The 26300-nt window shown below is 38.2% G+C and overlaps 1 protein-coding gene across 7 annotated transcripts in view; it reads left to right on the forward strand.

The window, feature by feature from the left end:
* The window catches only part of LOC125785702 (centromere-associated protein E-like), a 169506-nt gene that overhangs the window by 9327 nt on the left and 133879 nt on the right, over positions 1 to 26300 (forward strand). For 3 of the 7 annotated variants that reach the window (XR_007428034.1, XM_049469760.1, XM_049469761.1), the window contains exons 17-45: positions 81 to 128; positions 257 to 466; positions 663 to 737; positions 1130 to 1198; positions 1334 to 1465; positions 1553 to 1730; positions 1834 to 1988; positions 3281 to 3574; positions 4197 to 4418; positions 4540 to 4698; positions 5214 to 5423; positions 6355 to 6564; positions 7417 to 7521; positions 7603 to 7686; positions 11917 to 12210; positions 12479 to 12700; positions 14177 to 14395; positions 14500 to 14652; positions 14767 to 14859; positions 15376 to 15459; positions 15782 to 15898; positions 15994 to 16173; positions 16549 to 16704; positions 16811 to 16891; positions 17621 to 17716; positions 17871 to 18059; positions 18268 to 18483; positions 19380 to 19586; positions 19691 to 19894. Coding sequence is in view for 4 of the 7 variants with exons in the window: in XM_049469760.1 (XP_049325717.1) it covers positions 81 to 128; positions 257 to 466; positions 663 to 737; positions 1130 to 1198; positions 1334 to 1465; positions 1553 to 1730; positions 1834 to 1988; positions 3281 to 3574; positions 4197 to 4418; positions 4540 to 4698; positions 5214 to 5423; positions 6355 to 6564; positions 7417 to 7521; positions 7603 to 7686; positions 11917 to 12210; positions 12479 to 12700; positions 14177 to 14395; positions 14500 to 14652; positions 14767 to 14859; positions 15376 to 15459; positions 15782 to 15898; positions 15994 to 16173; positions 16549 to 16704; positions 16811 to 16891; positions 17621 to 17716; positions 17871 to 18059; positions 18268 to 18483; positions 19380 to 19586; positions 19691 to 19894 (4662 nt within the window). In the remaining 3 variants the exon portion in view is untranslated. Of the gene's footprint in view, positions 1 to 80; positions 129 to 256; positions 467 to 662; positions 738 to 1129; positions 1199 to 1333; positions 1466 to 1552; positions 1731 to 1833; positions 1989 to 3280; positions 3575 to 4196; positions 4419 to 4539; positions 4699 to 5213; positions 5424 to 6354; positions 6565 to 7416; positions 7522 to 7602; positions 7687 to 11916; positions 12211 to 12478; positions 12701 to 14176; positions 14396 to 14499; positions 14653 to 14766; positions 14860 to 15375; positions 15460 to 15781; positions 15899 to 15993; positions 16174 to 16548; positions 16705 to 16810; positions 16892 to 17620; positions 17717 to 17870; positions 18060 to 18267; positions 18484 to 19379; positions 19587 to 19690; positions 19895 to 22913; positions 23133 to 23236; positions 23390 to 23538; positions 23744 to 26300 lie in introns of all 7 variants that reach the window. The other 4 variants (XR_007428032.1, XM_049469759.1, XR_007428035.1 and 1 more) reach the window with 4 other exon arrangements.

Below are 26300 nucleotides of genomic sequence, written 5' to 3' on the forward strand. Positions count from 1 at the left end.
TATACTTAATATATGAAAATAAGGATTAATTGACCATGACTAATGCTTCTTTTTTTTATTTTTATTTTTTACTTTTTCAGTACTTTGGAGAAACCCTCCAGTTGTGTGAGACTCTGAACTTTGAGAGGGTAAGTGTGCAGTTTTTTGAAATTCTTAAAACATTTTTTTTATTCTTTAAAAGATAATTTGACACTTGTCAAGTTGTAACTTTTGTATTTAACTGTAGTTTTTTGTTTTGGTGTTTTATGTTTTGTAGGAATCAATATCTACAGAGCGTGACCTGCTAAAGCAAACCCTCGAGTTGCTTACTGAGGATATTGAACGACTCAAACAAGAAAACAAGGCCCTTTGCAAAGACAAAGAGGCGCTGATCAAAGATAAAGAAACTCTTTTAAAAGACATTGAAGAGCAGAACGATGCTGATGAGTTTGAAAGGCTGGAGGAAGAGAGCAAAAAAGATTACGAGGTCTGTTTAAGTTTGTTACCTTTTTAATTTTAACCTTCACACATTTTATTACATACCAGCTAGCCCTGTTATAATTGTTATTGACTTATAGTACTATAAATGAACGTGTGCTCACTCATTTTGCTGTCTTTGATATTGTCTATTGTTTCTTTGCATGTTTGCTGACACTGCTAACATTCTGTTTTTAATATTTCAGAGAGAGTTGGAAGCTGAGATTTCTACACTGAAACGTGCATCAATGAATGCTGAGGATTTAGTCCAAAAACTTAAGGCAAGCATAAACTTGTGACTAAACTAAAAAATACAAGTTTTTGGCCCTATCCAGACAGGATTTGTTTCTCATTTTCCCACTTTTACTCGGTGATAAAAACTCTTGCATCTGGACTGCAATTGACGTCTGAGAAAAACACACATACATGGAATAAAATCACAGAGGACCCCTTATAAAAGAGAAAGTTACCCCAGTACCCCCTGAGAAACTAATCCCATCCAAATAGGGCTTCTGTCACTGTTGTTCTTTAAATGTATGTGCTGTAAGTGCTAATTAATGTTTTAAATGATTTCCAACTGAAATAATAAGCATTAAAAAACTCCTTTAAAAATGTTTATAAATTCTTCAATAAAGGAGCTTTATTTTAAAGTGGTACCACTTTTTCTCTGTAGGCTGATTTAGAGGCAATGTCTGTGCAGCTGAAAAAGAAGGATGATGTCGTAGCTGAACTTCAGACTATGGTACGTATAAACCTAAACAAGTACAATCAGTCATTTATGTATGTTTCTTTTTCCATTTTTAAGACATTAATGTATGTATTATTTACACTGAAAATATGATCCTTGATTAAAAAGTGTTCCTAACTGTGATTACAGAGTGGAAAAGATCTTGTTCAGGAGGTGACACGACTTCGGCGCTCATTAGATGATGCTGAGGGTCTCAGTTTGGAGACCAAAAAAGAGTGGGCTTTCCTGCGCAGTGAAAACCTCTCTCTAAAAGAGCGAGATGTATGTAATCAGCCTTTCTTTAGTAAAAATATTCTTTGTTTTACTATTAATCTCATTAAATCTGTTTTTTTTTTTTTTATACATCAGGTGAGTTTGACTGCAGAATATGAAAGGATGGAAAATCAGGTCAAATCGTTGCAGAACCAACTTGACCACGAGAAATCTCGCTTTAAGAAGATGCAGACTGACCTACAGAAAGAGCTGCTTGGGGCTTTTGACGAGAACACCAAGCTGACTGCCCTGCTGGATGGAAAAGTTCCAAAAAGTAAAACATTGTGTTCTGTGTACATGGAACTCCAAAAAAGAAATTTTTACAGATATGTATATAATTTTTTTTTTTTTTTTCCCCCATCCAATTACTTTTCTAGATGTTTTGGATAGCGTCACATTGGAGAGAACAGTTGCAGACATAAGGAAGGAGCTTGAGAAGAGCCAGGAGAGTGCACAAGCTCTGCAACATCAAGTAGAGGGGATGAAGGCTCTAGAGTTTCTTCCTGCCCAAGTGGAGGATTTGTCAAGACAAGTGAGAAACATATATTTTATATTTTAGCATTACAAATGACCTCATTACACACATGCCGCTATTTTGAGGACTGAATCAGGGACTTGTTCACTAGTAATCTCAAACACCTGTGCACAATTCTAGCTTGGTTATTAGTTTAGATTAGGAGAACACTGAAGTAGCCAAATACATAATCTACAGAGGGAATGTAAAGATGCAGATGACATTGAATATAAAATTAAGTGACATTGTTCTAGGCTATTTGCTTTGCACGTCTTAGCTACCCAGCTAACACTGACCTTTTTTTCCACACTTTCATGTTGGTTAATGTAGAAGCATAAATAGTAGTGCTAAGCAGTTTTCTGTCATGTCTCAGTTACTGGGGTATTTAGGAACAGACATTGATTAAACACTTACCAGAATGTTAGTGCATCTCCAAAAATTAAAGTATCATTGAAACTTTTTTTCAGTAATTCAGTTCAAAGTGTAAAACTGATGTGGAGATATATATGTATTACACACAGTAGTCTATTTTAAGCGTTTATTTCCTTTATTGTTAATTAGAACTTGGAGCTAATGAATACCCAAAAATCAGTGTCTTAGAAAATTAGACCAATTGGTACTTTAAGTAGTGTGGGCAGTGTGCCAAATCCTGCTGGAAAATGAAATCTGCATCTTCATAAAAGTTGTCAGCAGAGGGAAGCATGAAGTGCTGTAAGATTTTCCGGGAAAACATCACTAATCAATATAAGAGCAATGTAATCCTTGATGCTGGAGGGACATCCAGAAATGTTAGCTGTGCTCCTGTATGTATTAAAGTTCAGTAAAGAAGCTCCTTGTTAATCAGTGAAGACTGAGGTACTTGTCCTTTTAATCAAATGGGCCCTCATTTTGATTCCTCTTCGCTGGTTAGAATTCTATCCAGACTGTTACGATTGCGTCCCAACTAACACATTAGTGTCTGTTCCACCAGTATAAAAGCTTTCAGGATTACAGCTTTTAATACCACATTTTGCACTTTGCAGTGTGTACTGCTAACCCCATAATAAAGCCCTAAATACTAATGACAAGCTGTTTTAATACAAAGTTGATTTGCTATTTGTGATCGCTAAGATTTTTACTAAATTGATTTGTTATATTTGTGAGATATATTTGTTTAATTCCTCTTCTGTTAGAACGTGTTTTAATGTGGCTCTAAGCCTATGTTGAATTTTATTGTATTTGCGCAAAACTGTAATGTTTATGTGAAAGGAGCCTACATCTTTCAGATAATTCTTTTCAACATTTGAATTTTGTGTATTTTTCTTTTCTAGGTGTCTGAGCTCAATGGGGAACTCTGCTCTGTGCAGGAGGAGAGAGACAGCCTTGTATCTGCTCAGGCCACAGCCACTGAAGAAATTCAGAGGCTTAAAGAAGAGGCAGAAAAGGCACAGGAGGGAATTGTGAAATTGGGGGCTGTTTTAGCTGATGTAGAGCTTAAGGATGCTGAGCTGAGCCAGCAGAACAAAGAAACCTTGGAGCAGCTTGCTGTGATTCAGGCAGAGAGGGAACACCAATCAAAGGAAAACAGTAGTCTTGTCAGTGCCCTGGAAGAAGCAAGCCAGAAGGTGGGGTTCTTTCTTTATTTGTATCTTAAATATCCAAAGACTTTGTGACCAGCCCAAAGTTCAGATGTGAATGAGATTGGTTAATTAGATCATCTTGTGGGTGAAAATAACCCCATTACTGCCCATATCAAAATACTTACAATACACAAGTCCTTATACATGCAAGTTTGTTCACGCAACAACTTTTGAAAGAACTGCCTGCCAAAATATGTGAAACCAAGGGTCAAATTACCAGTTCAAAGACAATTTAAATAATTAGTACAGTAATAAAGTAGGGGTTGGCTTAATAATGAATGAACACATGGCTGGACCGCAAGACCACACTGTCCGGACAAGTTAGCTGAGCATGCTATGATAAGATAGCGGATAAAGGAGATACTCCTGGCTGGTGCACCAGCAAAACTATGTGCTTCATCTTGATTTGGGCTAATGAAGACTTAAACACTCTTAACCTTACCAGTTCTTCTTCCAGCAAAAAGGCAAGTGTGAACTGTGTTGTCTTTGTCAATAATATGTGATCAGATCATTCAGAAGGAATGTTAATATCGAGTGTGAACAGGGCAAAGACTGAACATGTTTCTTATTCTCATTCCTTATCAAATGTGCTTTGGTCTTCCTGTAGGCCACACAGTTGTCTGAAGAACTTGAATCTCTTCACGGTGAAAGAGATGGATTTCTGTCTAAGCAAGCTGAAGACATGCAGACTTACCAAAAGGAACTGGAGAGTCTTCGCTTGGTTATGGACTCAACAACTGAAGAAAGAGACCAGCTCCAGGAGAAGCTCCAGACTCTTAAAGAGGAACGAGACCAACTTAAAATTGACATGGAGGAAAATGTGGAGATGGTATGTGGTGTAGTATAAAGAATAACTCTTAAATAACCAAGTAGTACCTTTTGATGAACTATACTTCTGCCTGAAATGTGTTGTATTGTGTTTAATGATTTTAAATGTGTTTGTTTTACAGATGATTGAAAACCAAGAAGAGCTGAGGACATCTCTAGAAAAGAGCAAAGCGCAGGAAGACAGGATACTACAGCTGGAAGCTCAGATCGCTGAGTTAGGGTCCAAACTCTCAAATTCAGATGGCAGTGAGAGCAAGCTTATTGAGGAGCTGCAAAATCAGGTACTTTCATGTTTAGTAAATCACTATAATTCTGTTTACACCTGTTCACTTTTTTTATGTGGCCAAGCCAAACAAAAAAACAAATGTGAATACAAGAGACATGTTTTTTTACAACATATTCCACTCCACACAGAAATTGTTTCCTGGTTTGAATATCTATTAAGTGTAAATTCATGTGGTTAAATTGTAGAGGATACAGACCATATGAAATGAATACTTCCATATGTACTACATATGTACATATATACTTCCCAGAAATATTGTGTTATTGAAATGAGTGCATGTGCACTACAAGCTTGTTTTACCAGTGTGTAAACTGTCATAGACACTGACTTTACAGGTTGGGGCATGTCAGCAACTGTGGTAATTTTTATTAATTTTTTTTTATTACATTTTTCACATGGCATTTTATGTTTTCCTACTAAATCCTGCCAAAGTTTCTCTGTTCTTGAACCATTTCTGGTGTTGAGATGCAGGAACATTGATCATAAACTCCACTGATTTCTGCTTATTAGATGAAGCAGTTACAGGAGGAGCTCCAGTCTGTAAATGCAGAGAGAGACAATGTTCTGTCTGAGAAGCCTCTTCACCTAGAAGAGCTGCAGAGGATGCAGACCCACATCACTTCTCTAACAGAAGAGAGAGACCAGCTTCAGGAGATTACGCAGGGGCTGAGAGAGGAGAAGACCCAGCTGAAGAGGGAAATGGAAGAAAAAGAGGGGATGGTAAGAAATTGGAGCAACTTGCATACAAGTGCTATTGGATTTTGGGAGCTTCGATGTCTTTTCCCTAATGTCAGTTCTAGTACCAAAAAAATATTAATTATAAGTTACAATCCACATGCTAGTTACACGATGTGATTAGTTCCAGTACCACCAATCCTGTTTACACATGGTTTTTAATGAAAAGCTTATTTATTAATAACAATTGCTGCGTTCCACTCATGTCAGAAATACTGTGTATACAAGAGGTGTTTGTGAATGCTACCATAAACTCAAAATATTTTGACTCGAGTCACTGAGTTCATTATAAACAGTTTTAGCAGCAACTGCAGTAAAGTGTATGTGGGTGTTGATATACAGCTCTGAAAAAAATAAAACCACTTAAAAATGAGTTTCTTTGCTTGTACCAAATTGAAAACCTCTGGAATATAAACAAGAGGAAGATGGATGATCACAAGCCATCAAACCAAACTGAACTGCTTACATTTTTTTGCACCAGGAGTGGCATAAAGTTATCCAAAAGCAGTGTGTAAGACTGGTGGAGGAGAACATGCCAAGATGCATGAAAACTGTGATTAAAAACCAGGGTTATTCCACCAAATATTTATTTCTGAACTCACTTAAACTGTATGAATATGAACTTGTTTTCTTCGCATTATTTGAGATATCTGAATGCTCTGCATCTTTTGCATCATTTTCTGCAAATAAATGCTCTAAATTACAATATTTTTATTTGGAATTTGGAAGAAATGTTGTCTGTGGTTTATAGAATACAACAGAAATGTTCTTTTTAGCCAAACATATACCTATAAATAGCAAAATCAGAGAAACTGATTCAGAAACTGAAGTGGTCTATTTTTTTTCCAGAGCTGTAAATGTGGGTGTGTGTTAGTATAATTGATATAATTAAACTCTACTGATGTTTGCTTATTAGATGAAGCAGTTACAGGAGGAGCTCCAGTCTGTAAATGCAGAGAGAGACAATGTTCCGTCTGAGAAGCCTCTTCACCTCGAAGAGCTGCAGAGGATGCAGACCCACATCACTTCTCTAACAGAAGAGAGAGACCAGCTTCAGGAGATTACGCAGGGGCTGAGAGAGGAGAAAGCCCAGCTGAAGAGGGAAATGGAGGAAAAAGAGGAGATGGTAAGAAATGGATATATTTCTTTAAACTGCATGAATAGTTTATTCCTATGATCATGTTTAAAGTGGAGGTTGGCAACATTTTAGGAATTTGAGAATATTCTTAAATAAGAGGTAACTAAATGTTTGACGTTACAGAATTTTTTTTTAGGCCCTCACCTAGGACTGGACATTGACTAGACCTTGTCAGTTAGTAGATGATGAAATATTCTCTAATTAATCATAGCCATAGGTATTACCGATTTTGAGGTTTGTAACACAGAAGTGATTAATTATTTGGTTAATGATAATCTAGAGCAGTGGTCGGCAGTAGGCGGCCCCCGGGCTAGATGTGGCCCGCAAGCATGAAACATTTGGCCCATGAGGTTGTTTAAACTATAAAGAACAATAATGAAAACAAAATAAAATAAAATAAAATGCTATTCTGGCGATCTTTAGTTTACATTCCTCCCCTGTCTCTCTGTCACCCTCTGTGTGACTTTAGTTTCCACCTGTTCTTGTTTTTCTGCCTGTTCTTGGGCTCTATCCCCACCGGCTCTGTCCCAATACACTAGCCAGGGCTGTGACAGTGTATTGGACCATGACCCTGACAACATGGGTTCGATCCCGCGTGAGGAGTGGTGTGTTTATTTATTTTTATTTTCTCCTTTTTTCTTGGGTTTACCTGCTTTATTTTCCAAAAACAGATTTATTTATTTATTTATTTTTATTATTTTTTTTTTTTTTGGAGGCCCGCCACGTTATGGCTTAGAAAATATCTGACCCGCAGCCAGAATGTAATTACCGACCCCTGATCTAGAGTAAGTCGCTGACAGTTTTCCAACAATTGTCACAAACTGGGTGTTTCTTTTTCAGATCATCTGCTTCCAGTTAAACAAAGAGCAGCTCGCTGATTCCGAGAACCAGTTTTCTAATTTATCCTGTAACATGACTGAGGAGAAAGAGCCTCAGCTCCAGCAGGTGAGTCATTTGCATATAGTGTAACTTTTGGGTCCTAATTTGGAGCAAAACGTAACCTCAGGTTCTCTGGTATGTTGTTAGATGGAGGACCTCAAGAAGGAGGCTAAACATCTCACAGAAGAAAATGCACAGCTAAGAAAGGAGCTTCAGGACATTTCTCAGAAGGTGAGGAAATTGCTGTACATTTTAGGAAAGAGTTGAAATTAGGGATGCACTAAAAATAGGGATAAAAAAATGATTAGAATATTTATTATAGACCAAATAATTTCTACGAAACAATGCGTTTTTCATTACTATTTTAATTTCTGCAGTGGTGGAAAAAGGCAAAACTGCAAAAAAACAAACAAACAAAAAAAACTTGTGCTCAAAAATATAAAAACTTCTAAAAATCTCTTTTAGACTACATTTACACAGCAGAAACACATAATCTGATCTGCAGCGCTATTCACTGTTCCAACAAACTGTTAGCTATGGCAGACTTGGATTGCATTTTTTTTGGTAGTTCTTCAGATTCTGAAGATATTTTTCAAATCAACGAAGAAGACCAGTCTGCAGTGATTGTGGAGGAGACTTTACATAATAATAATAATAATAATAAATATAGCCGCAAGCGGCGATTTACGGGGTTCGAGCGTTACAGGCAAAGAGACCCCTGGAGGCCAGTTAGGCTTAAAACATGTTGCCGGTTGATCGGCATCGCCAAACTGGATGAGGATGACCAGCATGACCGTGAAGACCAAGCTAGATTACCAGCATGACTAATCTGGATGACAAACTTGTTGACCATATTGACCAAGCTGGAAGACCATAGTGACCAAACTGGATGACCAGCATGGCAAAGGTGGTTGGCCAGTATGACCAAGCTGGAAGACCACCATTACTATGAGGACAAAGCTGAATGACCGGGAGGACCATAATGACCAATGAGAATGGCCAGCATGACCAAGCTGGGTGACCAGCGTGACCATAAAGACCATAATGGCAATGCTAGATGAGTGGTGTGAGTAAACTAGTTGAAAAGCATTGATAAATTGAGCTGTAGTGTTCATCAGGTTTTATGTGGTGTCTTACTGCACTCTACTGGGCATTTGGTGAAACAAATTCAGTTCTTAAATTGAAAAAACACAAGGCATAAAAAGGGCATATAAATAACCCGTATATAGTATATAAGTTTTGACCTGATTAACATTCCGCCTGTTAAAAGCTTGCTGGAATGTGATTGGCTAATAGTGACCACAAAAGTGTCCATATCAAATTTTCATTTGGTGTACCATTAGTGCATGGGCCATAGATGATAATTGGCTAGGATGACCTTGATAGCTTGTATGGTTCTAGAGAAACAGCTATCGAGCATTGGCCCTGCCCCCTGGGGGGGTGTATGTCTACTTAAACTGACAGGGTATCTGAGAATCATGTAATGATCAAAGGACTGAAGTGGTATTAGTGTCAGGTTAAGCATTCAAAAGTTATAAGTGTTAAAGACATTTTACTGCACCATGGTAGAACTCATTTGCATATGGCGGCCATATTGTTTATAAATGTAAAGCTTTTTTTAATAATTATTGAGGAGTAAGCTCTGCTGAACTGTTTGACACCAAACATGTCATGATTGGTCAAGGATCCAAGGACAAGATCTCAAAAGTAGGTTTTGCATATTATGCAACTTTTAAAAAAAATTAAGTGGGTGGAGCATAAACAAGAATGACCCTGGCGGCTGACCAGCATGAACAAGAAGGATAAATATGTTCAATTAAGCAAGACAAGCAAGATTGAATAAGTTCAGCAGAGCTTTAATTTAGAATAATTCACCTGTAGCTGTTTCACCAAATGACCACCAGAGCGCAGCAAGAGGCCACATATAACCTGCTGGAAATCTATCACTCTATCAGAAAGACAGAACATTCCCTATCAGTGTGTTTCTATTTATTAAAAAGAGAAGAAAAGTCCGATTGGGCTCCAAATTGGTACTCATGATCAAGTGGTCTGTATATACATGTATGTAAATGTGTGTGTTGATAGGGTCAAAGGTTCCTGACTTCTGACCATTTAGGTTTGAAAAAAGTGATAATACAGGCTTATGGCCTACAAAATGGCTGTTGCTCTTTGGCCATATTAGAGGCAAAAAATATCTGATTTGGCTCAAAATTTGCAGTCAGGATCACAATATCAGTCTATATATGTATGTCAATTTCTGTGTCAATAGGGTCAAAGGTTCCTGACTTCTGTCCATTTAGATTTGAAAAAAGCGATAATACAGGCTTGAGGCCTACAAAATCGCTGCAGTTTTCCAGCCGTTGTAGAGGCAAAACATGTCCGATTTGGCTGAAAATTTGCAATCAAGCTCAGATTATCAGTCTATATATGTGTATAAATTTGTCTGTTGATAGGGTGAAAGGTTCCTGTCTTCTGTCCATTTAGGTTGGAAAATAGCGATAAATAGAATAAATTGAAAATAGTTATTTTTTCACTGTAGAGCCTACTGAAGACTTATTTGGCTCATACTTGGCACATGTACTTCAAATGTCATTGTTAATTAGTAGCTTCAACAGTTTTGGCATGTTTTAAACTTTGACAGAGTTTTGGCCAAATAACTCTGAAAAGGCTTTCACGTACATGTTTGATCAAGGTTTATGGGCCTCAAATAGTTAAAATGTCAAGATTTTTTTGATAATTATTTACCTACAGGGTCTCAAGATTGCATCAAGACCAAATTTGTTTTGATTGATTGAGGACTTAAAGACAAGTTTGAAAAGAGCAATTTTTACTCTTTTGGCCACTGATGAAAATCTTTGCATTTTTGGTAAACACATGTAATTACAAAGTTGTAAAGGATACAGCAAAGTATACAATTAAAAAAGACTAACAAGCCTAGGCCACTGGTACCTTTAGATATAACTGATTTTCTGCTATAGCGCCCCCTTGAGGCCAATCAACGCCATATTTTAATGGATGATAGAAGGCCCTGAGATACATGTAGGGTATAAGTATCGTCCTGATTGGTCATTGTTTAGCATGTCAAAAGCTTGCTGGAATCTGATTGGCTAATAACGATCGCAAAAATTTGCATATCAAATTTTCCTTCTGTTAAACATTAGGACATAGGCCATAGATGATACATGTCAAAGGAGAGCTTCATAGCTTGTACGGTTCCTGAGAAACAGATTTTTAGCTTTGGCTCCGCCCCCTGGAGGCGTATGTCTACACAGATTGACGGGGTACCTCAGAATCATGTTGGCATCACAGCTGTAAAGTGGCATTAGTGTAGGTTTAAGCATTCAAAAGTTACAGCTGTTAGAGTAAATTTGGGTGTGCCACGGTAAGATTAATTTGCATATGGCGGCCATATTGTTTACAAATTTCACAATTTTTTCGATAATTATTGAGGTTGGGTCTCTGCTGAGTTGTTTGACACCAAATATGACAGGATTGGTCAATGACCCTAGGACAAGTTCTCAAAAGTAGGTTTTGCATATTATGCTAAATAGCAAAAAATCTAAGTGGGCGGAGCTTAGTGGTTCTATTGACCTTTTTGATTTGCCATTAACCAAGGAATCATATAATGCAAGAATTTTTGCTCTAGCTACCAGGGCATAGGAGTTACGAGGCCAAACGCGTTGACCTTCGCCATAGCGCCCCCTTGAGGCCGATCGGGCTCATGTTTTGAATCTGAGTAGCGGTGAGAAGTACTACCATATGACCAAGTCTCAGCCCTGTAGGCCTTACGGTTTCTTCTGCCCAATCACTTCTATGGCAGAAAAAGAATAAGAATAATAATAATAATAATCAGAACAATTACAATAGGGTTTCTAGCACTACGTGCTCGAACCCCTAATAATCAGAACAATTACAATAGGGTTTCTAGCACTACGTGCTCGAACCCCTAATAATTAATAACATTAGAAATGGAGCACGGTGTGTAGTTAGCTATATTGCTAACTTGCAAGGCTTATTAATGCACTCATCCTGTTTACTTCTATGACAACCGAGGCTCTTAAACACCTCTAGTTAATCTTTTTACAAATTGTTGGAAAAGAGTCAGTTTTAAGATCCAGACATCTTGCGAGTCTGGCACAACTCCAGCTCGCCATAATCTGTGTTGCATTCAGTTCATCTGCTTCAGCTTCTTGGGTTGTTTTCTACCATCTACGTCACGTATGACGTACGTGTGTGACAGGCTCCAAAGACGGCAGACGTTTCCAAATAAGTCTTTTAAGCTGTATTTTTTGAATTTGTGTGGGGAAAAATGCTTTTTAACCATTGGGCTGTATTTAGGTGTTTGTCACAAAATATTATTAAAGGCTAAGCACCAGATAGTGTGAAATTGCCAATCTTAGCATATAGCGTGCAGTTTAGCGAAAGTTGACCCTTTTGCTATTGTTGATTGTAAATTTGCAGTTGGATGAGCTCACAGCAGCACTCCAAGCTGTGCAAGGCGAGAGGGATTGTTTGCTCACCACTAAGACGACCCTGAGTGAAGAAATGAACAGCCTGAAGGAAGAGATTGAAAAGACCAGAGAGGATCTTCTCAAAATGGAGAGTGAACTAGTAGATTCCCAGCTTAAGGAAGCTCAGCTGAGTGAGCAGCAGACAGAAAACTCTGAGAAGCTTGCGAAGGCCCAGGCAGAGCTGGAGGACTTCTCTGTGGAAAAGAACAGATTGCTTACTTCTCTGGAAGAGGCCAACCTGAAAGTAAGTTTCTTTTTAAAATGCATGGACCTGCATGTGGGCCAATACATCAGTTTGTTACTTTTAACATTTACATATTAAGTTTGTATTACTTGGTGAATAAATGTCTTATCCAATATGACATTAAATAAGTCTGTAGCTAAAGGGAGACATCTATGTTTTTCTAGATAAAATGGATCAGATATTAATCATTACTGATAAGCCTTTTCTATTGACTTTTTTTCCGTTTTTACTGCTGATTCAGATTATAATACATTTGTGCTCTGTGCAGGCTGTGCAGTTGGGTGAGGCCCTTGAATCTCTTCGTCATGAAAGAGAACAGCTTCTGTCTGAGGAGGTGCAGGAAGCTCCTCATAATCCCGAGGAGCTGCAGATCCTCCGTGAAGCTGTTAAATCAATAACTGAGGAGAGAAGCCAGCTCCAGGAGATTCTTCAGGCTCTCCGTGAAGAGCATAACCAGCTGAAGAGAGACCTGGAAGAGAGCAATGACATGGTATAATTTAATTGATCTTTTTTTTTTTTTTTTTTTTTTTTTTTTGCACTGTAAACTGTGTTTAGTGGAGCCTACATTCTAATTATTTCATGTATTTTTATTTATTAATTTAATATATATATATATATATATATATATATATTTTTTTTATCTGGTGCCCCTTATGTATAAATTTTACCAGTCAGGTTGTAGGGAGAAGTAAAGCCACTCCGCTAAAAAAAAACAGCATTATAACAGATGTTTCAGTTTAGTTCTCCAGCAGCATTAGCATTTGCCGCTCAGCGCTAGCTCTTTTGCAGTTCAGATGTGAGTAGATCAGACTGTAGAGTGCACGTTTACCATGTTAAAACAAGCCACTAGTGCTAATGCTGCTGCTGCTGCACTCAGTCTTAGTGGAAATCTGGAAATCTAAGCTTACTGTAAATAAACAGAAGTGCTTTTCCAAAATAAACCGTTTTCAGTAGTGAAATCTGTAGATTAACATCCAGCGACTTTAAAAAGAAAATGTTTTTATGAATTACAGTTTTGTTTACTTAGCTTTGCTTCAGTGAGGGTGATGTTTCTGTGTACTTTGATAAGCAGACACATTGCAATATGCAGATCAATCCATAATACTGAAAAAGAAAATAATAGCAATAAATCACAAAACCTACTGTTCAAATATAAAATAGTACAACCATAAAGAGATGCATGACAAAATAAATATTTTAGAAATATATTTAAAGCTCACCTTCCGCGAAAATCCGATTTTCCTTGTTTTTTGTGGAATACAGTAGGTCTCTCCGAGTTGAATGTGTACACCTGCACATTAAACTGTTTTGCAGCCCCCATTGTCTGCAGGAGCTAAGCAAAGAAATCCCCCCTCCCCCCCTCCGAAAAACGGGTGAATTTTGAATTATCTTTCTGCCTACATAGGCAGAAACTCACAGTACAGCCCACCTTGGCTCGAGAAACACCCAGAGGCGGAGCTGATCAGTCAGGAGGTGGGAGGCAGTGAGCGGCAGAGCGGTGGAGGGGCGTCGCAGTGCTCCTAGCCAATCAGAGGAGAGATAATTGCATGCTGTTTGCATGTATGAATATTCATGAGCAAAGCTGGAATCCGGTCATTTTGGACACACCACTAAAACAGTCCATTAAAAAAGAGCTATACAGAGACACCTGAGCACTTTTTTTTACAAAAACGGCTCACATGTCATTCATTCATACTAGAGACCACAACTAGACATTTTAAAATGAAAGAAAAAACGACGGAAGATGACCTTTAACTAAAACTGCTAAAATGTCTAGTTTTTGTCATCTATGGACGAAATCTAATAACTGTGACTAAAATGTGAGACATGCATACAATTTAGCCAAAAGACTAGAACTAAAACTAAATCTAAATCATTGATCAAAATGAACACTGTCCTTAATTTGCACAAGTGAAGTTATTACAAAAGTGCAACTAATCAGATTGTTAATCTCTCATTACTGCAGATGACACAGCTAAGAGAAGACATGCAGTGTGTTACTGCTGAAAAGGACTGTCTTCTGGCAGAAAAGGCTGAAAGCAACTTGACTAACATGGAGCTGGAGAGCCTTCATGCAAATGTTCTGTCTCTAACTGAAGAGCGGGACCAGCTCCTAGAAGTGCTGCAGGGGCTCCGAGAGGAAAAGAGCAAGCTTAAGGTTGAATTGGAAGAAAAGGATGAAATGGTAAGGGACGACAAACACTTTCACTAGTAATTTTGTGTTTCTTGCATGTTTTGCTAAATAAGCAGATTCAGTCAGGTGATTGATGTTTTCTTTGTGCTGTTTAGATACAAGAGTTGAAGCAGCTTCAGGCTGCTGATAAAGCCCGTTTGTTAATGAAGGATGCCTCATGCAGCATCGCTTCCAATGACTCTGGCTCATCCTTTAATGTGAACGAGGAAGGAGGTCAATTTCAGGAACTGCTGCAAGGAGTACGAGAGGTAGGAGTGTTTACCTTACTACTGGACTGGAACAATATTCCATTTATTTTAACTCCATTGTGTTGTAAATGTTGCTGTTCAGGGCCAGTTTTATTAAAATAATTTTCTTTTTAGCTCATCCAAGTCCAGAGCGAGTTAAAACAACAGAAACGACAAGGCTCAGAACAGCTGAGCCCCGGAGATGCGCAGGAAGCTCAGCTTCAACAGGTCAGTTGATTTTTTTTTTTTTCTTCTTCTCTTTTGTTTTATGACTTTGCTAGTGATTATTGGCCATTTTTAACACTTATTGCTGATGTAGCAAAAATACCTCTCCCCCCCCCCCAGAGTTGTTAATAAATGTTCTGTTTTTTATTTATATAAACATATAATAATGGTTGAATATTTGAAATGTAGGCCATACAAAATTACAATTTAGCAATTTTGAAAACTGGCCACTTGACAAACCAGCTAATTCCAATTTGATCATCCAAAATTGTTTTATAAATTATTTGCGCTCTTTACAAAGAAGAAATCCGGTGTGAAAAATGGACTTTGTGTAGTGAAACATAAGTAAAAACTTATGTGGGCCTCACCCACCTTGCCAGAGCCAGACACGTCTAGTCAAATAGGAGCTGACAGTGCTAGAAACAGCATGGCAGTTTGTTTCTGTGTTATTTGTGTAAATAACACATTAGAGTGTTACTTTTTGGACTTGGTGGACTTAAATGTTTTACTGTTGTTTAGATGCAGGTCCTCAAAGAGGAAGTGGAGTCTTTGAGGAACGAGAGAACAGTGCTCAGAAAAGATCTTCAGGAAGCAGCCGAAATGGTAAAAGTTTGTGTGATTGTTCATTTTTGAAGAATTCATGGGGATGCACTGAATTTTTGCCAACTAAAAATATTAATCCCATCACAGCCAGTGTGGAGTTGAGGCACTTTTTGTAAAACCAGCAAACCTATTTATTGGTGGTGTGGAGTAAATTGTACCAGAATGTTTTTTGTGTATTTAAATAATTCAGTGGTAGAAGGTTTTGAGAAAATACCAAATTAAAGACATTTTACTTTCGATGCAACCCTTCCAATTGACCTGCTGATGACTTGTCACTAAGATTCAGATGGCAAACTAAAAAAAAGTTTTGTTTTTTTCTCAGTCAAAAACCTACCAGGACCTGCTTCACTCCACTAAAGAGGAGCTGAAACAGCAGCAAAAAGAGAATGCAGAGTTAATGACCCAGAGTACAGAAAAGGAGTCTCAACTCAGACAACAGGTAAGTTCTGTTCAGTTTGTTTTTTGCCACCTCATCACTGATTCATTAGTATTCCTGTGTGCCTGACTGCTTCATTCCTTTATTTTTCCTTTTAGCTAAACCAGTTGAGTGAAGATCTTCTGTCTCTGCGAGGCCTGAATGACCAACTTCTATCAGAGAAATCCTCTGAGACTCAGGATCTCAACACAGAGCTGCAGAGTCTTCAGACACGCATTACCTCTCTTGAGAAGGAGAAAGAGACACTTGATGAAATGCTTAAGGAGAGTGAAGGAAAGGTAAGAAGCATTATCTGGGGGGTGTGTGTGGGGGTGTGGGGGGGTGTGGGGGGGGGGGTGTGGGGTGGTGTGTGTGTGTGTGGGGGGGGTGTGTGTGTGTGTGTGGGGGGGGTGTGTGTGTGGGGTGTGTGTGTGTGTGTGTGTGGGGTTGTGTGTGTGTGGGGGGGGGTGTGGTTTTAGCATCAATGCGTGATGCATACGTTCAAAAGTTACGTACTTGACAAGACTTTTTTTTTTTTTTTCTTGGACAATCAAGCAAAGGCAGATTATATCTGCCCAATAATATTCATTTTACTCCAATATTGGAAACACAGATTGTGTCATCTTGTAAGGTTGGACACCCTTTCTCACTTCTTAAAATGTGGTCCCCTACAGAGACAGCAGTTGGCTGAAGAGCTTGAAAGTCTTGGTGGCATCAAAGACCAGCTCCTGAATGAAAAGACGCATGCAGAACAGCTCCTGGAGGTTCTCAATGGGGTCAGAGAGGAGCGCAGCCAGCTCAGTCAGGAGCTGCAGGAGAAAGTGGAGAAGGTAACTTTCAAATCTCATTTCTTGAATTTGTTTAATTTGTTGCGGAATCAGTTTTTGGTATTTTTTGTGTGATGTTTGGCTAAAGTATTTTTATTTTTTTCCCTAGCTGGCACACATTGAGGAGAAAGTACAAGGTCTAGAGAAGCAGAAACTGCAGCTTGAAACTGAAGTCAATACTTTGAGCCAGGTTGGGATTATATTTATTTTTTTTGATGCACCAATATGATTGTATTTTTTCTGAAACAAGAACCAAACAAATTTAAATGTTTGGTTTCATGTTTGTGTATTTACGCTTGGGGTACGGTGAGATTTTTCAGAGGCACACTCCTAACACAGGGCTATAAGAATCATTGGCAAGATGCAGCACAAATTACAACTATGTTACCATAGTTTCACAGTGTAGTTTCAATGTTTTATGGCCATTCTCTTCTAGATAACTTTCCTATTCCACCTTAAATGGTGCAACAGACGGCAAATGCTGCAGCATTTAAGGAAGAACGAAAAAATTATAAAGTTAATAAAAGCTCATTTTAGCTCCCCATCACAGAGGAATTAAAGAATGCCCAGTAGTAATAAATTGCTGCACCATCTGCTGCCCCCTTTCTGAAGATGAATGATGCCCTAAAGTTAACTAGTTAACCAGCAGCACCACTGCTATATATCTGTATTAACTGCTTGAAGGTCTTGTCCCAATTTTTAGGGGGAGGATTTTGCCCCTTCCCCTTGTAACTACTTACAAATATTATAACTAATATAATAACTATATATTTTTTATTATTACTATTATTTATACACACACATATATACACATATATTATTTGGGATAAATAATTTTGGGTGCTCAACTTTTGATGTTGAACTTTTTTAAGTGTTTTTTTTTTTTACTTATTCCTTATTCATTTGTTTTTTCCCCCAGTCTCTTCAAGAAGCTAATGCTCAGACAGATGTTGCCTCCAAACGAAAAACGCTAATGTTGGTTTCTGAGATGGAGACTTCTAATGAAAAGCTAAAGGTACTTCAATTTGATCTTTTAAATTAATCTAATCTTTCTGTTGGGTTAACTGTAATGAGAAGCAGTGTTTTCCAGCTTTGATATTGGTGTTTTCATGCATGCATGCATCTTCTTTATTTCTGTTTTGTTTTTTTCTTGGTTTTCCCCAACAAAGGCTGCATTCATGAAGCTTCAGCGAGTCATTGATCGTCCAACGCCAGTAGATCCTCTTGCAGATGACATTAGAAAAGAATGGCCCTTGTTGCACCAGCTGGTTGCAGTCCTTCCAAAGTCCCAGAGAGCTGTATGTTCTAGTCTTACTTCCAAAACGAATCAGCTTCACAGCGTTCTTGGGAAAACTGGGGTAAGGGTCATCATCATTAGCATGATTTTATTTTTTTTAACACAAACCTGATTGCTGATCTGCACACACCATGTTTAAAACATGAAGATAGAGAGTAATCCTCTGTAATGCACTCACTGAAAGATCTATATCATAATTGTAGGAAATGAAGATAATAATAAGAATTTGAACAAATTTGACAGACCAACCAAACCCTCCCTCTCTTTAGGTGACCTTAAAGACAATAGCCCAGCGCCACAAGGCTCACTTCATGGCTCAAATCCATCGAGACGTCGCGTCCTTTGAGGAGAGAAGACTGCAAGATGTGCTTATCCGGCAAACTCAAGCTCCCTCACGTTCCGTCCAGATGGTGCGAGAAGATTTGCAGGAGATTTGGGACCAGCGACTTTTGGAGTTGTTGGGAAAACGCAAGCAGTGTCTGCAAGTGAGTGTAGTATTCATATTGCTTGAGTGTTCAGAATTGTCTACAATATCCTTTAATAATACTAGAAATTTTCATGATCATTGATTTTATTGTCTCTGATCTGACCGGGCAACATTTTATTTGAATTAAAGTAAGCATGTTGTTTGATCTTGCATTTCGCAAGTTTCATTCAGGCCCTCACTGATTGGCTGAAAACACTCTGCCCTGCTTCGCCCCACTCAGTGTAGTTTTGTGCTTCAGTCAGAGACCTTATTATTGATTCGAATGGTTAGTTTATCTGTGTAAATGTGTTTGTGGCAGCTTACACTGTCACACTGTTTAATGTGTGGCTGGTAAGCAATCGACCAATCTGCAACTTTCATCCACAAGTTTCCTCCAATATGTCAATACACTGTCAAACTCACTTCCTTTTGCCTGCTTGTGTCAATACAGTATAATTACGATATTCATATTAACAATAAAAATGTAATTGGTAGCAGATTTTGTGAGTAGCGTAAATTGAAATATTTCAAAAGGGTTTAATACTCATATCACAGATATTTAAACATGGTCAAAAATGTAAGATTAGTATATAGACAGTATACAGCATATAGATCCATACACACTTTTTTTTTTTTTTTTTTGTAAATAAGCTGAATAAATCCAATATTACAAATAGTGGCATGTTGGTCTTTGTTTGATGCTCAGTGTTTGGTAAATATTTTTAAGTTGCTTTTTTGTATTAGTTTGAAAATTATTTAAAAAAGTAAAGCAAAATAAACAGTTTAATTTTGTACATTTTTTGAGTGTACAGATTTAATAAAATGAAAAGCTGTCAATATTATCTCAGTTGTGATTTGTAAAAAGTCTCTTCGTACAAGATACAATAAGAAAATGTCTCTCTCCACCCGTGATAGGATATGGACAGCATTCTGGAGTTCCTGGAAGATGGTATAGCCAAGCATGCAGTCACTCTCTCTGAGGAACATCAGGCACAGATCAGTGCCCATGAGCAGAGCAGAGCGCTGGCCAGACGTGCGGACGAGGCAGCCGTGGTGCAGTTTTTTGAGCGAGAGCTTGTTCGTCGTACAGCATTGGCTGATCGTCAGAAAGCTTTCAATCAAGTAAGGCCTACTGTTATTTGCTTTATTTTTCTTAATTTAATTGACACATGCTGTAAATTCACTTTAATGATAATCATTCTTGTTTGAAATGATTTCTCTTGTAGCACCTTTTGGACAAATATGATTCGGCAGTGTCTGTCTTGAAGTCCTCGGAGAATAAGTCTCAGCATAGCCTAAAAGAGTTGCAGCGAGAAAACCTGGCACTGTTGCCAGGTCAGAACACTGACCCGCCTAAGACTGTGGCTGACCTACTTCAAGACAAGCAGTGCCTCTTGCTTCAGTTGCAGCAGGCGCAAAAACAAATGGAGGTAATGATTCTAGAAACTTGCAATACTTGGAGTTAGAATGACCTTTTTTTTCCTCTTTGGGGGAAATCTCTAATTTATTTGATGCAAACTTTATCAATATTAAGTATTAAATGAGCAGTTATAAAAAATAAAAATGATAGGAGATGAGATTGATTGGCTGTGTGTAGATTTTGACCCATATTTGGCAAGTTGCTCCAGCATTGCGTGAGGTCAGAATGCTGCAGTTCTTTATTCAGCCTCTTGATGGTAATGTGGACCTTCACACATGGCTGCAGAACCCCTTTAAAACCAGTGTTGTCATCCATGCTCTGTGTGCAGTATGAATGTTGCCACTTGTGTCAAACAAATTGGTCAAACTTACTTGTCAATGGGGGAAGCAAAGTAAAAACAATTTAACACTACTGACTGGGTACCCCTGTCAAGAGTACAGCACATAGCTCAGTACAGTGACTGTCTGAACACAGCAAAACTAGCAAAGTTAACTTAAGTTCTGTTCTGTACAGAAACTCGCAGTATCTAATGATGTATCAACAGGTTTGCTTGGAAAGATTAATGTGGCACCCAGACCCACCCTCTGTTAATATCTGGGATTGGCCAATAAGGCTAAAAGGCTACCAGTATTCAGGATTGTCTAAAAAAACACTGATCACATAAGACAGTACTGTATTTTTACTCTCAGTACTTTAGTAGTACATTTTAGAATATTACTTTTAAGTACAAAAATGTTTTAATACTTTAGTACTTCTACTTAAATGTGATGCTTAAAGAACACTTTAACTTCTACTCACAACTTTTTTTATGATAGAGCGCTTGTACTTTTACTCTTTTAGTCTGGGTCTCTAGTATTTTTTTATACACATCCTGGTTTCACACAGTCAATTACATTACATTTAAAAAGGTCTCACTATGTAGGTATATCATAATGGAGCACTACACTGACCAAGCATGCTCTTAACCAATCAGCTGTCATTCTGCTATTTATTTGCCCTCGCCGCCCTTCTTAGTACTAAATGTTTTAACGTACAAGTTCAAGTGAGGTTTGTACAGCATGACTGTGTATCTGCAGAGCTTTTCCTTGTCTTTGTTCATTGTGTTTACTTTTTTGCCTTATGTATTTGTATTGACTACATGTATCTACTGTCCAGGGAATGTGTTCTACTAGATTGTAAGGCATTGCTGTAGGGAACTGATTGCATTCAGCTACACAAGCATTAGTGAGTTCAGGATGTTGGGTCATCAGAACTTCATCTAAACACCAACTGAGGATGGAGCACCATTATTTCAGTTCCACTGCTCCACCTCTCAATGCTATAGGGTTATTCTATTCTATTCTCCTGTGTCCTATACCTGGCATTAGTTATGGTGCCAATACTCAGCAATAGGTAAAACTTAAAGTAAATGAATGCATTTGTTAAAAAAGGTCCACAAAAATTGGACATACGGCACAATCATGTATTCATATTTTAGTTGCATCATGAAATTTATTTTCTTTCTGTATTAACAGGTTTGCTGATGCATTTCCTATTCATTTTGAAGCCTTGTTTCAGCATTTCTCAGTTCGTTTAATGCACTGCGAGTGAGAAAGAGTAAACTCTTAAGTAAAAAAAAAAGGGTTTTAAGGCATATCTAGTAGTGGAAAAAATGGTAGGAGGAGAAAAAGAGACACAAAAACAGGAAAATGCGTTTAAATGCTTCCCTTCCCACAGGGGTCCAGTTAAATTAGCTCTGAATGTTTTATGAGACCCAGCGTTTCAGCTCACACTGCTACTGCCAGGATAGGGAAATTGTCTTTAGGGCACAGACTAGAGGTTAGATCACACTGGGGGATGTGGTTATTGGTCAGTCTAGTGACATGAATGCAGACCAGACAAATGATATATAAATCACAGTGAAAATCACTGTAATGCTAATACAGCGTGATATTCTGTTGACTGTCATTCAGGCATGATGCTGAATGCTGCAGAAGACTTTTGTCATGGTGTGGGGTTCAGTTTAGTGCAATGTCAGATCAGCTTTGGTCTTTATTTCAGGCATTTAACAGCCGATGTTTAATGTTGGGCTTATAAGAAATTGATAAGTTATTGTTATAATTAGTAACAGTGTAATTAATTCTTGCAGTTATTCCAGGGCTTTACAAACTACTGCTGGTATCTTGTCAGTGAGGCTTGTCTAATAGCCTTGCTCATAAAGCTGCTAGACTAGGGTTAGCTTTTAGCATAGCACAGATACTTGTTCAAATCCTGTGCTTTCACTTTTTGTGCGCACAGCTTTCAACTTTCTTTCCCAGCTTCAGAACTGGCACACCTCTATTTCCTAATCTCCTAAACTCAGTCCAATATTTATAAATGTATACACACTCCCAATATTCCATAAGCAACCCATAAACATGAAAGAGAGTAAGTGACAGAGAGAGAAAGAGAGAAAATGTTTATTTTTGTTAAAAATGCACATAAATTAACATTTTTAATTGACACTGAAAGCAAACAAATGGAAAACATTTTTTTTCTTTTATATTCACACTTTTTTCCGCCATAACACAAATAAAAAAACCTAGATGTATTTTTCTAAAAAAAAAAATAAAAAATAAAAAAGCAATTACAAAACTATAGTTAATAAATATGTATTTACCAACAAACTTCATAACATCCCAGCAGAAAAACTAACAAAGGGCTTTTAATTATGAATTAAAGATGCAGACACACCAGCCTTCTACCCTAGGTCTGGAGTAGCTTATCTGTGATTGCTAACAACCAGATTAAAGTATGTAATACTGCAGGCCTCGAATGGGCTGGAGAGTTTTAGCTTTAACTAAAACTGCTAAAATGTCTAGTTTTTGTCATCTATGGACGAAATCTAATAACTGTGACTAAAATGTGAGACATGCATACAATTTAGCCAAAAGACTAGAACTAAAACTAAATCTAAATCATTGATCAAAATGAACACTGTCCTTAATTTGCACAAGTGAAGTTATTACAAAAGTGCAACTAATCAGATTGTTAATCTCTCATTACTGCAGATGACACAGCTAAGAGAAGACATGCAGTGTGTTACTGCTGAAAAGGACTGTCTTCTGGCAGAAAAGGCTGAAAGCAACTTGACTAACATGGAGCTGGAGAGCCTTCATGCAAATGTTCTGTCTCTAACTGAAGAGCGGGACCAGCTCCTAGAAGTGCTGCAGGGGCTCCGAGAGGAAAAGAGCAAGCTTAAGGTTGAATTGGAAGAAAAGGATGAAATGGTAAGGGACGACAAACACTTTCACTAGTAATTTTGTGTTCCTTGCATGTTTTGCTAAATAAGCAGATTCAGTCAGGTGATTGATGTTTTCTTTGTGCTGTTTAGATACAAGAGTTGAAGCAGCTTCAGGCTGCTGATAAAGCCCGTTTGTTAATGAAGGATGCCTCATGCAGCATCGCTTCCAATGACTCTGGCTCATCCTTTAATGTGAACGAGGAAGGAGGTCAATTTCAGGAACTGCTGCAAGGAGTACGAGAGGTAGGAGTGTTTACCTTACTACTGGACTGGAACAATATTCCATTTATTTTAACTCCATTGTGTTGTAAATGTTGCTGTTCAGGGCCAGTTTTATTAAAATAATTTTCTACAAGATACAATAAGAAAATGTCTCTCTCCACCCGTGATAGGATATGGACAGCATTCTGGAGTTCCTGGAAGATGGTATAGCCAAGCATGCAGTCACTCTCTGAGGAACATCAGGCACAGATCAGTGCCCATGAGCAGAGCAGAGCGCTGGCCAGACGTGCGGACGAGGCAGCCGTGGTGCAGTTTTTTGAGCGAGAGCTTGTTCGTCGTACAGCATTGGCTGATCGTCAGAAAGCTTTCAATCAAGTAAGGCCTACTGTTATTTGCTTTATTTTTCTTAATTTAATTGACACATGCTGTAAATTCACTTTAATGATAATCATTCTTGTTAGTGTGATTGCAGTAATGCAATCACAGTATTGATCTTCTTAAGTCTTATTCTTCTTCTTCTTCTTCTTCTTATTAGTGTGATTGCAGTAATGCAATCACAGTATTGTTCTTCTTAAGTCTTATTCTTCTTCTTCTTCTTATTATTATTATTCCACCTAGTGCTGGACGATATGGCCAAAATTCATATCACGATATATTCCTTAATTTCGGTCGATACGATATAATTCCGATATCGATATAAATACTTAGAAGGCCTCAGAAAACTGCTAAGAATCCCTGCAATGGAAATACGTACCTACTAGGGGTGGGCGATATGGCCCTAAAATAATATCACAATATTTCATGGTATTATCGCGATAACGATACTCTTGGCGATATGACAAAAAAACAAAAAACTTTTTTATTATTGTATACCATATGATATTGCACACCTTTAAGATATTTAAAAAAAAAAACAATTTTAGCAGATTTATAACAGAAGTCAATAATTGAGAATTACATGATACTAATAATAATAATGCACTCCAAATATCTCCATATATCCAGTATTAAAGTAAAATAAATGACACTTTACAGATATAATCTGTCTCTAGTAGATATTTAATAGGAAATTAGAAATGTGTGAGTTTTTCTTTTGCTTAAAACAGCAAAAAAATTAGTACCCTGATGTGATAATTAGGGGTGAGTGATGTGGCACGATATTTCAGAGTATAATATCGTGATATATGATATGGCACACCCCTAGTACCTACTACTGTCTACTTAATTTAAGTCTTTGAAACCTCCTTTCACGAAAACATTATAATACTTAAGAAATAAACAATAGTCAAGATAAATCAATGCTCAATTTTATTTGCATATAGCAAAATAAAAACATGACATCCCTGTCAAACATAAGCCAATATAACTATTACCAATAAAAATAACTTAAAATTAGGATAGAAGCAGAGCTTCTTAGTCTTTTGTAAACAATTTTAACAGATCAAAACAAAAGTGTTCCAACTAGGATAAAGAACACAAGAAGCCTTTATACACATAAAAGCAACAAGATTTCCCCGTCAAATAAACAAACCTATAGGCTTTATCAACTATAAATAACTTAGTTACAATATAAGCTACAAAAGTGCTTCAGCCAAAATACAACTCTTTGTGAACATAAAAGGAACATGATATCCCCGTCAAATAAACAAACCTAAAGGATTCATAAACTTTAAATAACTTAAATAACTTACAACATAAGCTATAAAAGTGCTTCAGCCAGTATAAGGAAAATATTGTATGTAGTGGAACTGATTGAGGTGGTGGAACAGATTAGATGTTTTAACGTTACCGCTGCTGGTCGGCTCCACTCTCCGGCACAATTTGCAGCAAACTGAAGTTTAGCAGACCTTCGAGAGTCGAACCAAATCCTCACCACTGAATTAGACCTCCCTCCTTCAATTAATCACTTGTGGAAGCGGCAGGGGCATTCATTTTGCATCAAAAATGTCCCGCGCTGGGAGCCAAGAGGACCCGCGGCTGACAAAGAGGACCCGCAACTGACCGCTGACCTCGCGGACCCGTGGGCGGACCGAGCGAACCAGAGGCGGACCGAGCGGACCCGTGGGCAGACCCGAGGCTAGGCTAGGCTCGGTTCTGTTCCGTTCCACTCCAGCGCGGAACATTTCAGATGCAAACCGAGCCTACCTTAACCTTGGATCCGCTCGTGCCGGCTCCGTTTGGCTCCAGCGCGAGGCATTTTAGATGCGTAGCGGACCCGAGCCTAGCCTAGCCTAGCCTAGCCTATCTGGCTACGTGCCTATGTGATTACGTCATCACGCACAGAGATAGTCCAGCTACGGAAGCTGATTGTGTTCAGCTGTGCGGCGAGCTGACGCCAGTAAAACGCATGTCCGTGACAGATTCTGTAAATAATACATATCGATATACCACAAAAATGATATCACCGTTATTGAAACATTTCTTATCGCGATAAATACCGATATCGAATTATTGTCCAGGCCTAATTCCACCTGTTTTTTGTCCGGTTAACTAGTGCCGCAGTTTTCGAAATATCGACTTCGTTCAAAAGAGAAAACGTGCGTCCATATCGGGAATGGTGGGCTTGTATACAGCTTTCCGATCGGACTTACGTTTTTCGTAAAAACTTCGTAAGTACGCGTTTTTTTGACCATTGAAAATGAATGGGCAGAACTTTGCACGCCCGTGGACGTCGCAATTTTTGAAATACGAAGATGAAACCAATTGAGGACCTGTAGAACTTATTGAGCTCTTTCCGAAAATATGCGTTACGAAAAGTTGCGACGTACGGATTTCGTACGATTGTCGTACGAAGTGGCCCCATTGGAATGAATGGGGCCAATCGGAGGACGGCAGCTAGATCGAAGGACAGGTAGCTAGAACTCCAGTACTGTGTGTAATGGAGCAGCTATGGGATAAAACAGCGTTAGGTCAAAAGTTTGGACACCCCGGC

This window comes from Astyanax mexicanus, chromosome 21 (genome assembly GCF_023375975.1).
Source record: "Astyanax mexicanus isolate ESR-SI-001 chromosome 21, AstMex3_surface, whole genome shotgun sequence".
In the NCBI taxonomy this organism is placed as follows: Eukaryota; Metazoa; Chordata; class Actinopteri; order Characiformes; family Acestrorhamphidae; genus Astyanax; species Astyanax mexicanus.